General features: G+C 50.2%; 1 protein-coding gene across 6 annotated transcripts in view; it reads left to right on the top strand.

Annotated features, from left to right (window-relative positions):
* The first annotated feature begins 119 nt into the window (after positions 1 to 119).
* ZNF423 (zinc finger protein 423) overlaps positions 120 to 13,599 on the top strand; it is a 364,477-nt gene continuing 350,997 nt past the window's right edge. For 3 of the 6 annotated variants that reach the window (XM_005591872.4, XM_065537122.1, XM_065537121.2), the window contains exon 1: positions 120 to 498. In XM_005591872.4, coding sequence (XP_005591929.1) covers positions 459 to 498 — 40 coding nt within the window. In that variant the 5' untranslated portion in view covers positions 120 to 458. Of the gene's footprint in view, positions 499 to 687; positions 2,408 to 13,599 lie in introns of those variants that run through there. The other 3 variants (XM_005591875.5, XM_045382265.3, XM_045382266.3) reach the window with 2 other exon arrangements.

Below are 13,599 nucleotides of genomic sequence, written 5' to 3'. Positions count from 1 at the left end.
GGAGGAGGGTGAGGGTGGCGGTAGGGTGGGGGAGGGAAGGAGGGGGCCGCAGGGGCCGGGGGCCGGCGGGGGGTTGGGAGGAGGAGGGGGGCGGCTTTTTTTTTTTTTTTTTTTTTTTTGCATAACTCGGCTCGGCCGAGTGGCCTCCGGACTCCCCGCGCCGCTGGGACCGCCGCTTGGACCGGGAGCCCCCGACTGCCGCATTGCAACAGGCAGGGCCCCGGCGCGCCCCCCGGGCCTCCCCCCGCCTTCGAGCGGCCTCGGCCGGCCCGGGCCGCCCCCCCAAGGGAGGCCGCCCCGGACCTGCGGTCCGCTCCCCACAGCCGCCAACCGGGCTGCAAAAAAAAAAGTTTCCAAGAGACAGGCGGAGGAGAAGGGGGAGAAGGGCGGCCCGGAGCGGCGGGGGGCGGCGGGGGGAGCCGGCTGCGGAGGGCGACGGAGCGCCCGGAGCCCCGGACATGTCCAGGCGGAAGCAGGCGAAGCCGCGCTCGGTGAAAGGTGAGCGAGCGAGGCCCGGCGGAGGCGCGAGCTAGCGAGCGAGCGAGGAGGGAGGGAGCGAGGGAGGAGGGACCGGCGAGCGGGCGGGCGGCCGGGGACCCGCGCGAGCGAGCGGAGAGGAGGAGGAGGAGGCGGCGGAGGAGGCGGAGGCGGAGGCGGAGGCGGAGGAGGGGGAGGAGGAAGCCGGGAGCGGGAGGCGGAGGCGGCGGCGGCGGCGGCGGCGGAGGCGGAGGGGGTACGCCGCGGACACCCTCCCCGCCCGGACCCGGCGCCGTCGCCCGCGGGGGACCCAGGCCTGGGGGCGCCGCTAAGGGGCCCTTGCCGCTCCCTCCGTGCGGGCCCCGGGCCCGTGTGGCCAATCAAGGGGTGCGGGCCCGACTTGGCGGGGATTGCGAATCTCGGCGGCGGCGGGCGGGCGGCAGGAGGAAGGAAGAGGTGGCGAGGACGGGCGCCCGGCAGGCCGACAGCTCCGAGGCCGCCCTTGCTGGCCCCGGGCCTCGCTGGCTCTCTTTGGCCCCTGTCTGGTCGCCCGAGGACGCGGGGAGCGGCGGGCGCTGCCCGCGAGCGCCCCGGGCGCCGCGCCCTCGCCCCGGCTGCCAGGCGCCCCCTCCCGCCTACTGCCCAGGCCTTCTCCAGGCCCGGGCCCCTGCACTTCCTGCCTCCTCCACCGAGGCCCACCGGGCAGGGAGCCTCCTCCAGGAGTTCATTGTCTGTGCCGCGCCGGCGAGACGCGAGTCCTCAGGGGAGCGCAGCGGCCGCGGTGCGCGCCTCTCCGCGGAGGGCGTCCCAGATCTGACCCCGGGCACCGGCACCCTCGACACCCAGGCCGGCTTTCTGTGCCGGCTCCCCGGGGTGCGCGCGTTTGTGGGGAGCTGCAGATATATGGATACACACACCCATCCCTTCGTCTCCGCGCTTTGCTTAATTCCACCGAGGGCCCCCGGCCTGAGGGGACCCCTGGAGAGTAGAGGCCCCGGGGAAAGGCCGCGCGCCTGCAGCGGAGCCCCTCCCCTGGCCTCCTTTCCCCGCGGCTGGCCTTTCCAGGCCTTGCCTGCTGCTTTGTCCCGATTCCAGCCCCTCGGTTGGGTGCCCGGGCGCCCGGCTGTGAGATGGGAGATGATCGAGGAGGGAGAGAACGATGAGCGCAGCTAAGTCTACGAAGCCAAAAGCCCCCAGGCCCTTGTCTTCTCCCAGCTCCCCTGATGACCTCTGGCCTGAGCCCAGTTCTGCTCTGAAAAGTTCATTTCCTGGAGGCCTGCGCGGGAAGGCGCTGGGGCCCCGCTCCCTTCCTGCCAACCTTGCGCCTGGCTGGAATGGCTGGAACTGAATCTGGCAAGGAGGATCTTGAGACACCCGTCAGTTCTGTCCTCCTGAAGTCCCCGGAGGGACTGCCCCCAGCCCAGCAGAGACCCTCCCCGTCATATTAGAAGACCAACTGAATCCAAACGGAGCGCCCGACCCGTTCCTACTCCTCCTTTTCCCTGAGAGAAGTTGGTCTTGTTCCCCTGGCAGGTCTCCCAATCCGGGACGGCCTGGCCTGCTCCACAGACCTGGGGGTTCAGAGGGTGTTGATTGGGGGACAGGGAAACCAGAAGAGAGACTCCAAGAAGAGGACGGGAAAGAAGGGTGGATGTTTCTCTTTTGCTGATGGAAGGGCTCTACGGCTTGAAATAATACTGGATTTCTTTTCTCTTTCCCTGGCTCACTGCTCACTCCTTTAGGAGCCACTTAAGAGGCGACCCAGAAGAAAATGTGGAATTGGAATTTCTGGTTGGAAAAACAGTTTTATTTAACTCAGGCAGTTGATTTTGAGTTAAACCTAAGTATAGAAGCCGATTTTTCCGTCAAGATGCAAAGCTTGCTTACCTAGATTTCCAATCAATTTCTCCAAACCTCCTTATGTTAGAAGGTGAGACCCAGAAAGTAAAGGGAGAGCAGTTTGCAGTGAACAGATGGGTGGGTGTTTCAGAGTTGCTTGAACCGAGTTCTAAAACCACTCTGGATCTCTGAGAAAGACTTAAGAATTGGTCTTCAGCCTTTCATGAAATGAGCCTTGAAAAGATTTTTAGTGAGTGCCTCTCTCAAATGTGTATGTGTGTATGTGTAGCAGACGGTTCAAGCAGGTTGATAGGAGAAAGACAGCAAGGTGAACAGGAGACCAGTGGAGGCGTTTCGATACTGGGTGTTGTAAATATCAGCCACACAGAGCCGTTCTGTCTGCGGAGTCGGAGACCCCCGATTCTTCCCATGGCTTTTTGCATTTCCCAAAAGCAGCTACAACCCCTGTCTCTCACCATTTTACCTTTTATTCAGTTTACTGGGGTGAAGAGGGTGGAGATGTGGCCACTTATCAAGGGAGAAATTAAGAGAGAAGATAATTTGGATAGATAAGAGTTTCCAGCAGGTGAGGAATTTATTGCTTTTCAAGAACTGCCCCCTCCTTCTCTCAAGCAATATTCAAAAGTGTGTGCTTGAGTGTGGACAGCTCCACACCAAGTGTTTGAAACGATAAGGTCTTCACCTTTAAAGATGCTTGAAAGTGCTTCTTAAGCAACAGCGGTGTCTTTTACGTTTTATTTTATTTTATTTTGCCTCCACTGCTGTGTGTCAGGGCTAATGTAGAGGCTTTGTGGACTTCCCCAGCCCGGAGCATTCTGCTGTGAAAGTCACTTGACTGTAATTTGTAATTGATCTCGGAAATGTGAAAGCCCATAGCAGGAAGGAAAGACAGAAATATAACAATTTCGAATGGATGCTCAGAAAGTGTGATTTGAAAGCACAGGCATTGCTGCTTTGAAAATAAAACTGGCCTCTGGGGGCTGGGGTGGTCTCACTTCCCACTCACGGACACAACGTCTCTTCTGGAGTGGGGTCACTTGTCCCTGAGGTGTGTTTGTCCTTTGGAAAACCCAGCTCACAGGGAGGACACCTAGTAAATAGGGAAGGGGGTCGGGGCAGTAGGGCAGAGGGGAGAAAGCCTCAAGGCTTTCAAAAGCCTTGTAATTTTATTGAAAAACAAAACAAAACAAAAAAACCCTAAAGCCAGGAGTGTTAAAAGTCACATTTTTCTGACCGATTTTCCCTCCATACACCTTTCTCCCCTTTTTTGTTTCCTGGTGGTGTGGTGTGGTGTGGTGGTTGCAGTGATTTGCTCTCTGATAATTTTGGCCTCATTTTCCCGGGCTGTTCTCATCATGCTCACTGATGTTATTTCGGCTGATGATATCAGGTGGTTTGGTTAACGATTACCTCTGCAGTTCTCTCTGTCACTCAACATTAAGGAGGCCTATCCCCTTTCACCCCATGGCTTTCTTAGATCCATGCAACAGCCTCTTCATTTATAGAGAAAACGGATACATCTTTTCCCTTGCCTTAGCTTAAAGCTTTTGAATAATTTTAATACTGTCAATTTTCTCTGTCTAGCAACTGCCTGTTAATTACAGTTCTTAATATTAATTAGCGCTCAGGCTATGTCCATGCACCCCCCAACCCTAATATCCCAAAGTACCCACAGTGACTTCTCGGCACTCCCTTCCCCTTCTTTGTCTTCCTCTTCTGCCAGCGTGTAGCTCCTCAAAGTCCATCTTATAAATTTGGTGGTCTAGGGACTTGGGAACATTGCGCGTGTTTCCATGGAAATAATTGAGATGTAATAAATAGAGGCGTTCTGAGGTTACAGGTTTCTCGATTCAGCTGAGACCACATACAAGTATAAATTGTTGAGATTTGTTTGGCTAAATGTACGTGATCTTGTAGGAAGGGCAAAACAAATCCTTTATAGGGTCTTTAGCTTTCTATGTGGAGTGGGGTAGCTAACAGTTAATCCTAATATTTAATCCCCCCTCCTCAATTAAGTTATTGATTCCCAGCTTTGGAAGGGCTTGTTTCATTCTAGAAAACATCCTTTATGTCTAGTAATTGCTGTTTAGATTCTTACACCTGTTTCCTTGCAAAAACTTAATAAGCAATAAAATAAGATAACTATGTGCCTCTGGCAGAGGAATCCTGCTAAACGGTTAACCATAAGGTGCCTAGCGTGCATTGATAATGAAAGGTGCAAAATGCCGGTGACTTTACAGTCATAAAGTAATTCAGAAGAAGCAGCCAGCCCTGGCGATGTTGTGGCATGCTACAGTGTGTTAACAGAGGAGGAGGAGGGGGAACCAGGAAGGCAGGAAACTGGAGCACTTGAGTACGGCGTTCCTAGCTGGAGACGAAAGGCTGGGGATCTGGTTCAATCTAATAGAAAGTTGCAATAATTGCTATATCGGTAGCCAACTCTTAAGCTAGTGGCTGTGGAATTCTTCCCCTGATGTAGGATTTAATAGTCTGGCAATTAGATGCATTGATTTCTCTTAACTGTTCATTTGGATGTGTAAATGAAAGGAACCTACCACTGAGGCTGATGGTGCAGACATGCTGCCTGGCTCTTTGAAAAAGGCTGATTTAGGTGGTGGTGGTGGGAGTATATGCTTTTTCAAGGCAGTGTTAGGACCAGTTCCCTCTTCTTTTAAAATTTCTTTCCATTCTGTAGTGAAGTGAACGGCACCTGTTCAAATTCTGTTTAAAAATAAACAACGGTATCCCATTATAGCTGAAAAGTAAAAACATCCTTTTTTGCTGCAGATGCTGAGAGTGCTGTCCCTGTCTTTGAATGACTGGACTTTGTGGCAGATGGTCTGTAGGGTACCAAAGGGGCAAGACACAGAGCCTTCGGCTCTGAGTTCCCAACAGCCCTCCTGCAGAGAGAGTTCTTGCTCCCACTTCTCCTCAACAACGGTCTGAGACTTGTGACCACCTAGACCAGTGGCTCTGTCAAGCCTGGACTGGATGTGGGGACAGGGCATCTTGGAAGGTTGGAAGGCTGTAAGATGTCAGTGGCTTGGAAAGTGTCTAGGAAATGACCTCTTCGAAACATGAGGCTCTCTAACTTCCTGCTTCTGGACTTGCAGTTTTCTGTAAGTGTCAACAACTTCTGAGATGCAGGCATCTGAAACTGTCTTGAAAGTAAGCAGGCAGAGGATGGCTGGATTTCCTGATGGGCCCATCATTTTTGTCAAGGTGGTGGGTGGGTTTTAGTTCACTCTTTGTTTGACGTAGGTTAGAATGGACTTGCCTTTCCTGGCCACTGGTTGAAGCAAAGCCCAGCCTTGTCCACGGTACGCTGGTGTTTGCAAAGAGTATTATCTTTATGTCTTGAAAACATTTGCAGAAGATATCAGGGTTCATATCTGTGAGTCTAGGGCGATTACGGTAGAATACCTTGAAAACTGTTAGTGGGGTCCCCATTATTTGAGTAGCCAGGAACACCCTGATACACTGTGGTTGGAAAATTGGACAATTTTTGCAAATTCCCATCAGCTTGCAAGGGCATCTTGTGCATGGACACGTTAGTGGGTAATCAGAGAAGTTTCTCACCCAAAATGGATCAATTGAGGCTGGATTGGTTACATCCCGCTTGAAGTTTTTGGGGCTGGCTGTCAGCTCCCTCAGCCTACTGTGGGAGAGGCAGGGTGAAGTGAGTGAGGAAATGCTAATGGAAACTTTTGATTCATAGCTTACCTGCCAGGATCGGTGGCAGCCAACGATTGGGGTTGTACACTCAGTAAATAAAAATACTTTACTGCTTCCAAGGAGCGCCAATTAGCTGATTGCTCCATGTGGCTGTCTTTAAGGAGAATGCTGTTTTACCTATCTTCTTGTACAAAGGTTTGATTTTTAATGTCTTGTGAAAAGGATTCTCTTTGTCTTGATTGATGTCAGGAATAAAAGCATGATGGTAATATCCCTTTGAAAGCTATTGTATTGTCAGCCCTGGCTGACAGCGGGACGGCCTCCCAGCGTTATAGATTGGTGCTGTGAAAACACTGACATTTTCTTTGTTACGTTGCTGTTGTTCTACTTGCAAAGTCAATTACACAATGTCGGAGCTCAGTTACCAAGTTGACTTTGGAAGTAACAATGTCTTTCATTCTCTTTTTAAAGATATAATTTCCCTTTGTTGTTGTAGTTGTTGTTTTGTTTTCTTTCTTTCTTTTTTAACCTGCCTCCCTCTGTTTACCTCCCCTACCTCTTGCCTCACCCCCCTCAAGAGTCTGAACATCTTAGCTAGGCAAACACACTCTGGTTTCAATTGTGACAAGTCAAATTCAAAGGCGGCCACGTTGTTATCTCTGAATTCTTCAACTCATTCACATTTCAGTGGCTTCTTATTGATATAGTAACTAAAGCAGCCAAGATACATAAAAACCCATCAAATGAGATTACAGTGTTGATAATCTCTTATCAAGTGGGTTGTTCTCTGGATTTGGGGTCATTGAGGCTGGCAAATTCAGAGTTTTCTTTCTTTCTTTTTTTTTCTGGAGACTACAACTCGGGCTGAACCAGGTTCTGGGTCGATGGGACCCCGGCAAACAGTTTTTTCTTATAGAAGATTAATAGGCATTTGTATCTCAGAGTCTGGAGCCGTTGAGTTCTGGATTTGGGATCCTGAATGACGTCATATAGAAGGGTAGAAGGGGCCTCATAAGAAAACCATGTCATCTGTCCTTCTCCCATTGCAGACGGCAAACTCCAATCATAAGGCGATCCTATCAGGTGATCCCAGTGTGCCCAGTAAGGACTCAGGAGTGATTTGCATTCCCGTCTAAGTGTGCAAAATCTTGCTACTGAACAGGAGGAGAAAACCTTGAAAAATATTCAAAGCTGAACATGGTTAAGGTGGATATTTTTTAGATGCCTGCCCCCTATCTTCTGTCCTTCCCCGCCTTCCCCAGAAAGAGGAAACCTTAATTCCTTAGTTCTCTAAACCTGGTCGTCCAAGAAGCAGTGACCTTCCAGCTGCGGGTTGTTGGAGCATCCTCCTGCCTGACACACCGCGGTGTGAGGCGCTGCCCTGCTGCCACTGCCTCCAGATGACAGGGATCCATCAGGAAACTCCGTCTGAGACACTAATTGTGGGCCCCCGAAGTTATTATTATGAACCACCAGACAAGAGCCTGTATTCGCCAGCAATTTGTCAGGACTAATTTTGTTTTTCTCCAATAATTGAAAATTAATGTCTTGAAGTGAAAGCAGATGTTCATGTCATCTTCTGAATTGGGATATAAAATGGGGCTCTGTGGATGTGCTAATTTAACAGCAATTTCCCTCTCCCAGATAATGGGGGTGCTGGGGCTGACGTCACCTTCGGAGCAAAGACTAGGAGCAGGGAGACAGAGAGGCCTGGGCTATGCTCATGCTTCTTGAGGGTTCATTTTGGAGGGGGAACACATACAGAAAAAGATTTGCTTGTGCTGTGAAACTTGGAGAACTCACTGTTTTGAATATTCATTTGCAGAAGAAGTATTTATTGAAGGAATCCAAGGCATTATGCTGGGGAGCCTTCATTTGGGGAGAGGGCGGCTTCATACAGTTAAGTGGATCCCCAGCTGTCATGCCTATCACCATCACCTACAATAAAGCTGGTTAAATTGCATATTCCTGGGCCCAGGTCCTGAAGATGCTCACCTGGCTGGTCTGAGGAGGGGCTCAGATCTCTTCATCCCCCAACTCCTGCTTTTAAACAATTTTGATAAAATATACGTAACTTAAAATTTACCATCTTAACCATTTTTTTTCCCTTTTTTACAGACAGGATCTTGCTCTGTCCCCCAGGCTGGAGTGCAGTGACATGATCATAGTTCACTGCAGCCTTGAACTCCTGGGCTCAAGCAATCCTCTCACCTCAGCCACCCGAGTAGCTAGGACTACAGGCATGCACCACCTCACCTGGCTAATTTCTTTATTTTATTATTTGTAGAGATGGGGCTCTGTTGCCCTGGCTGGTGTCGGATGCCAAGCCTCAGGGAATTCTCCTGCCTCGGCCTCCCAAAGTGCTGAGATTGCAGGCATGAGGCACCTTGCATGGCCCATCTTAACCATTTTTCAGAGGCGTTAAGTACGTACACATCGTTGTTGGGCTGTCATCACTATGCACTTTTCATTTATAGTTGGCACCCAAGTGATGGTGGGTTAGAGATCTGCAGCCCATCACCCCAGAGGAGGTCATCCAGGCCAGCCTCCCATTTCCAGGGTAAGCATGAGAAACAGAGGCTTAGAAGATGAGGCCATTCTCTCGGCAGGGGGTGGAGGGGTTTCTTTGCCTTGTTCTAGTGTGAGAGGTGAGATTGGATTGTCCAAGGCTAGGGCAGGACATAAGACTAGGGTTCTGTCAGGGCTGGTGGGGCTGGGGGCAAGGGCAGGTGGGGTGCTAAGGACTTGCTGAGAGATCTGATGACTGTTATTAGGATTAGAACATTTGTTCTGTCTCCATGCAAGGACAGCATTTTTTTGAGACTGTGCCTGGTGGGTTGCGAGCTTGCCCAGTGGCCCTGGCAGATCTCTTGTCGCCCCTACGCCTGTCTGCCAGGACTCAGCTCCCTTGGCCTACCCAGTCCTGCATACTTAGGCTGGTTTGTCTATGACAAGGAGAGAGAGGAACGGGTGTTTTGTCCACTTGATTGCCTTGTTTTCTAGACCATCCTGGGCCCACAGGTCTAGGTTTTGCAAACTCTTCACTGCCTCCCTCCTTGGAGGTGCTCGGGAAACTTTTTCTCCCCCTGTTTTCTCTGTAATTGAAATTTGCCCTTTCGTTACCTGGGCATGAATTATTTTTTGCAGTGTTGTCATTCCCTATCCTGCTGTGAGGTTTATCTCTTCTGTTGATCCTAATTAAATAAAACATACTGTTCACCTAACTCCTGTTGCACTGAATTTTACCTGCCTGAAGGCAGAGTGATGACCATCTGGGCTTAGTTAGGGAGTTGGGCATGGCCGGAGAGGGCAACTGGGGTGGTATGACTGCCACATTCAGGCTGGAAGACAGGGCGGGGGGACCTCCTTGGCCTGGAGGCTGCAGAACCTTGGAGCCACCAGCAACATACAGTATATTTTTGGTTCCTGAACAAGATATGTGCCTTTGTCCCTTGCCCCCTATGGCTGCAGTTTTGAACTTCGAGAGAGGAGAGACAATCATCAGCTCCTGAGAGTCGCCAGGGAGGGGAAGAGGGAGGGGAAGCAGGTGCCCAGGAGTGGGGAGATGGAAAGAGGAGGCAGGTTTCTGTCTGGGGTGGAGGCCACAGAGAGTGCTGGGGTCTCTGGAGAGCAGCAAGCAGTGCACGGGTTCTCAGTGCCCAGGATAGCCCCTGCAGATGCCCTGTGCCCCTTAGGAAGACACCAGCCAGCCAGGGGGCCAGACACACATGTTGGGAAGATTCACTGTTTTTGCCTTTGAACCTCTCCGAACCTGAAAAACACAGGTTGAAAAGGAACCTTGGAGGTCACTTCATTTACACTTCTTTGGGTGTGTTTCTGGCATCTTTGGTTTCATCTAGCCTGGACGTACACACTTTCACTCCCAGGGAGCTCACTACCTCTGTGGCACATCTGTGCCTTTTTGTTGTTGTTGTTATTGTTTTGTTTATTTGAGACAGAGTCTTGCTCTGTCAGCCAGGCTGGAGTGCAGTGGCACAATCTTGGCTCACTGCAACCCGCACCTCCCAGGCTCAAGCAATTCCTGCCTCAGCCTCCCAAGTAGCTGGGATTACAGGCGTGTGCCACCATGCCTGGCTAATTTTTATGTTCTTAATAGAGACAGAGTTTCACCATGTTGGCCAGGCTGGTCTCAAACTCCTAACCTCTGGTAATCTGCCCGCCTCGGCCTCATCTGTGCCTTTTTAGCTTGAATTTCACACATGAAGCTGCAGTTTCCTCCCTGTGTTGGTCCTGGTTCTACCTCCTGGGGCCACAGTCCCTCCAGCAGCCCCATGTCCTGCCTTGCTCAGGGGGAGGATCTCATGTATGCGTTACCAGCTGCCTCCTGGGCTTCCAGGGCCCCATGCTCATGCAGAAATGACCTTGGCTGGGTGTAGTGGTGGCTTAGGCCTGTAATCCCAATACTTTGAGAAACCGAGGCAGGTGAATCGCTTGAGCTCAGGAGTTTGAGACCAGCCTGGGCAACATGGTGAAACCCCCTCTCTGCAAAAAATTAAAAAAAAATTAGGAGGGTATGGTGGCAGGCGCCTGTAGTCCCAGCTACTCAGGAGGCTAAGGTGGGAGAATCACCTGAGCCCGGAAGGTTGAGGCTGTGGTGAGCCATGATCGTGCCACTGTGTTCCAGCCTGGGTGACAGAATGAGACCCTTTCTCAAAACAAAACAAAACAAAAAACATGGGAGCCGCGGTGACAGACCTGTTGTCCTGGTGCATAAGGAGGCGAGGCTACGCATTCGAGGCCAACCTGGGCAACATTAAAAAAAAAACTCTCATCCATTTAAAAAAAAAAAAATTGCTGGGCGCAGTGGCTCAAACCTGTAATCCCAGCACTTTGGGAGGCCGAGGCTGGCAGATCACCTGAGGTCAGGAGTTCGAGACCAGCCTGGCCAACATGGTGAAACCCTGTCTCTACTAAAAATAAAAAAATTAGTCGGGCGTGGTGGTGTGTGCCTGTAATCTCAGTTACCCGGGGGGCTGAGGCAGGGGAATTGCTGGAACCCACTGCACTCCAGCCTGGGTGACAGAGTAAGACTCCGTCTCAAAACAAAAATAAAAACAAGAAAACTCAAAACACACACACACACACACACACACACACACACACACACACACACACAAAACCAATCTGGCCTCAACCTTCTGGGTCATTATGTCTAAAAGATGTCTTTTTTTTTTGAGATGGAATTTTGCTCTTGTTGCCCAGGCTGGAGTGCAATGGCACGATCTCTGCTCACTGCAACCTCCGCCTCCCGGGTTCAAACAATTCTCCTGCCTCAGCCTCATGAGTAGCTGATATTACAGGCATGCGCCACCACATGCGGCTAATTTCGTATTTTTAGTAGAGACAGGGTTTCTCCATTTGACCAGACTGGACTTGATCTCCCAGCCTCAGGTGATACGCCCTTCTCGGCCTCCCAGAGTGCCGGGATTACAGGTGTGAGCCACAGGGCCTCCCCAAGATTTCTTAAATGAACGAGTAAATGTGTGAATTGTTGAGGGAATAAATATGAATGGGGAACAAGTGAACAAATGAATGAGTGACTAGTGAGTAAATGACTCAATGATGAATAAATAGATTCATAAGTGAATGAGTGGATGAGCGAGTGGGTGAACTGAGAGGGAGCACAGGCTTTCGCAGAACTTGGGTTCACCGTGGGCATCAGTCTTTGTGGGCCCCTCCCGCTGCCTCAGCCTCTGTTCCTGATGAGGAGGTGGGAGCTGCAGGACTCTGAGCTGGGAGAGGCTGGTGCCCGTTCTCCTTCATACTCAGGGTACATTGTGCTGTGAGATTGCAGCTGCTGTTTATCGAGGGCTTTGTGTCATGGATTGTGTTGGGCTTGTAAAACATAAAAGCAATGTGAGATTTTTGTACTAATTTAATTTTAATAATTTATTTTCTTTAAGTTTGGATCTTGCTCTGCTACCCAGGGTGGAGTGCATTGATGTGATCATAGCTCACTGCCACCTCAAACTCCTGGGCTCACGCTGTCCTTCCTTACCCTCCTGAGTAGCTGGGACTATAGGTGCGAGTCACCATGCCCGCCTCTTTTTCTTTTTCTTTCTTTCTTTTTTTTTTTTTTTAAGAGATGGAGTTCTCCATGTGTTGCTCAGCCTGGCCTCAAACGATTCTCCCACCTCGGTCTCTCAGAATGTTGAGATTACAGGTATAAGCCTCTGCGCCTGGCCTTAGTTTTAAATAAGACAGAATGTTCAGCTCAATAACCTTGCCATCCTGCCCGTGACCCTCATCCTGCTACATCATTGCCGTGGCTCAGAATAGACACATTTGACCAGCTTGATCCTGGCCAGGGATCAGCCACCATTAAGTGGCCTTGGGACCCTCTTCATCCTTCTGCGGGGAGTGGGGGGGGTCGGCCCTAGGAACAGCACTAGGAGTGAGGGGTGGGGCCAGCTAAGTGGTCGGAAGGGGGAAAATGGGATGTGTTGGCAGGGAACCTGCCAATCACTCAGAATAGAAAAGAAAGACCCCATTCTCCCTGAAGGTCTGAGTCAAGATTCCTTCATTTCTCTCCTTGGGGAGGAGAGTGGGTTGGAGGAAACATACTCTCTGATTTTGGGCAAGACAGTTCCTTCTATGGGCCTCAGTTTCCCTGTCTGAAATAAGATAGAACTAGTAGGGTTAGCTACATGAGTTAAGTTTCCAATCTTGGTTAGTTGCACATCAGTATCATCCTAGGCACTTAAAAAACAGCATTACCTAGGCTCCACCGTAGATGAACTAATCCAGAATCTCTGAGGATGGGAGTAATTGGAATGTGCAGCCAGGGTTAGGAACCATTAGTCTAGGAGACAGCACCTAGAGTATATAAATCTGTTCCATGTTAATAGCCATAAGGAGGTCTACAGAATCATTGCACGAGACTTATTTACAGTCTTCCATTGGTGAACATTTAGTTGCTTCCAGTTTTTTGCTGTTTTAAACGATGATGCAGGGAGTATCCTCATTTATAAACCTTTGTGTTTTCGTTTGAGTTTTTCTTTGGCTGGATTCCTAGAAGTGAAATTGTTGGGTCAAAGGGTATTCACTCGAAAAATTTGATAAATATTTCCAAATTGCCTTCCACAAAGTCTGTACTAATTTACTCTTCAATAATAGGGCATGAATACATGTTTCTCCTAATCCTTGCCTGTATGTGATGATGTTTTGTTTTTTCTTTTTCCTTTTTTTTTTTTGAGACGGAGTCTCACTCTGTCGCCAGGCTGGAATGCAATGGCATGATCTTGTCTCACTGCAACCTCCGCCTCCCGGGTTCAAGCGAGTCTCCTGCCTCAGCCTCCCGAGTAGCTGGGACTACAGGCACATGCCAGTACGCCCGGCTAATTTTTTATTTTTATTTTTAGTAGAGACAGGGTTTCATCATGTTGACTAGGATGGTCTCGATCTCTTGACCTCGTGATCCGTCTGCCTCGGCCTCCCAGAAGCACTGGGATTACAGGCATTAGCTACCGCGCCTGGTCTTTTTCTCTTTCCTTTTTCTTTTTGGCAATCTGGCAGGCAAAAAATGGCACAGTGTTTAAATTTGCACTTCCCTAATTATAAGTGATA

Source organism: Macaca fascicularis, chromosome 20 (assembly GCF_037993035.2).
Source record: "Macaca fascicularis isolate 582-1 chromosome 20, T2T-MFA8v1.1".
Classification (NCBI taxonomy): Eukaryota; Metazoa; Chordata; class Mammalia; order Primates; family Cercopithecidae; genus Macaca; species Macaca fascicularis.
Note: the sequence above shows the minus strand (reverse complement) of the source record. Positions and strands in the feature narration are given on the sequence as shown.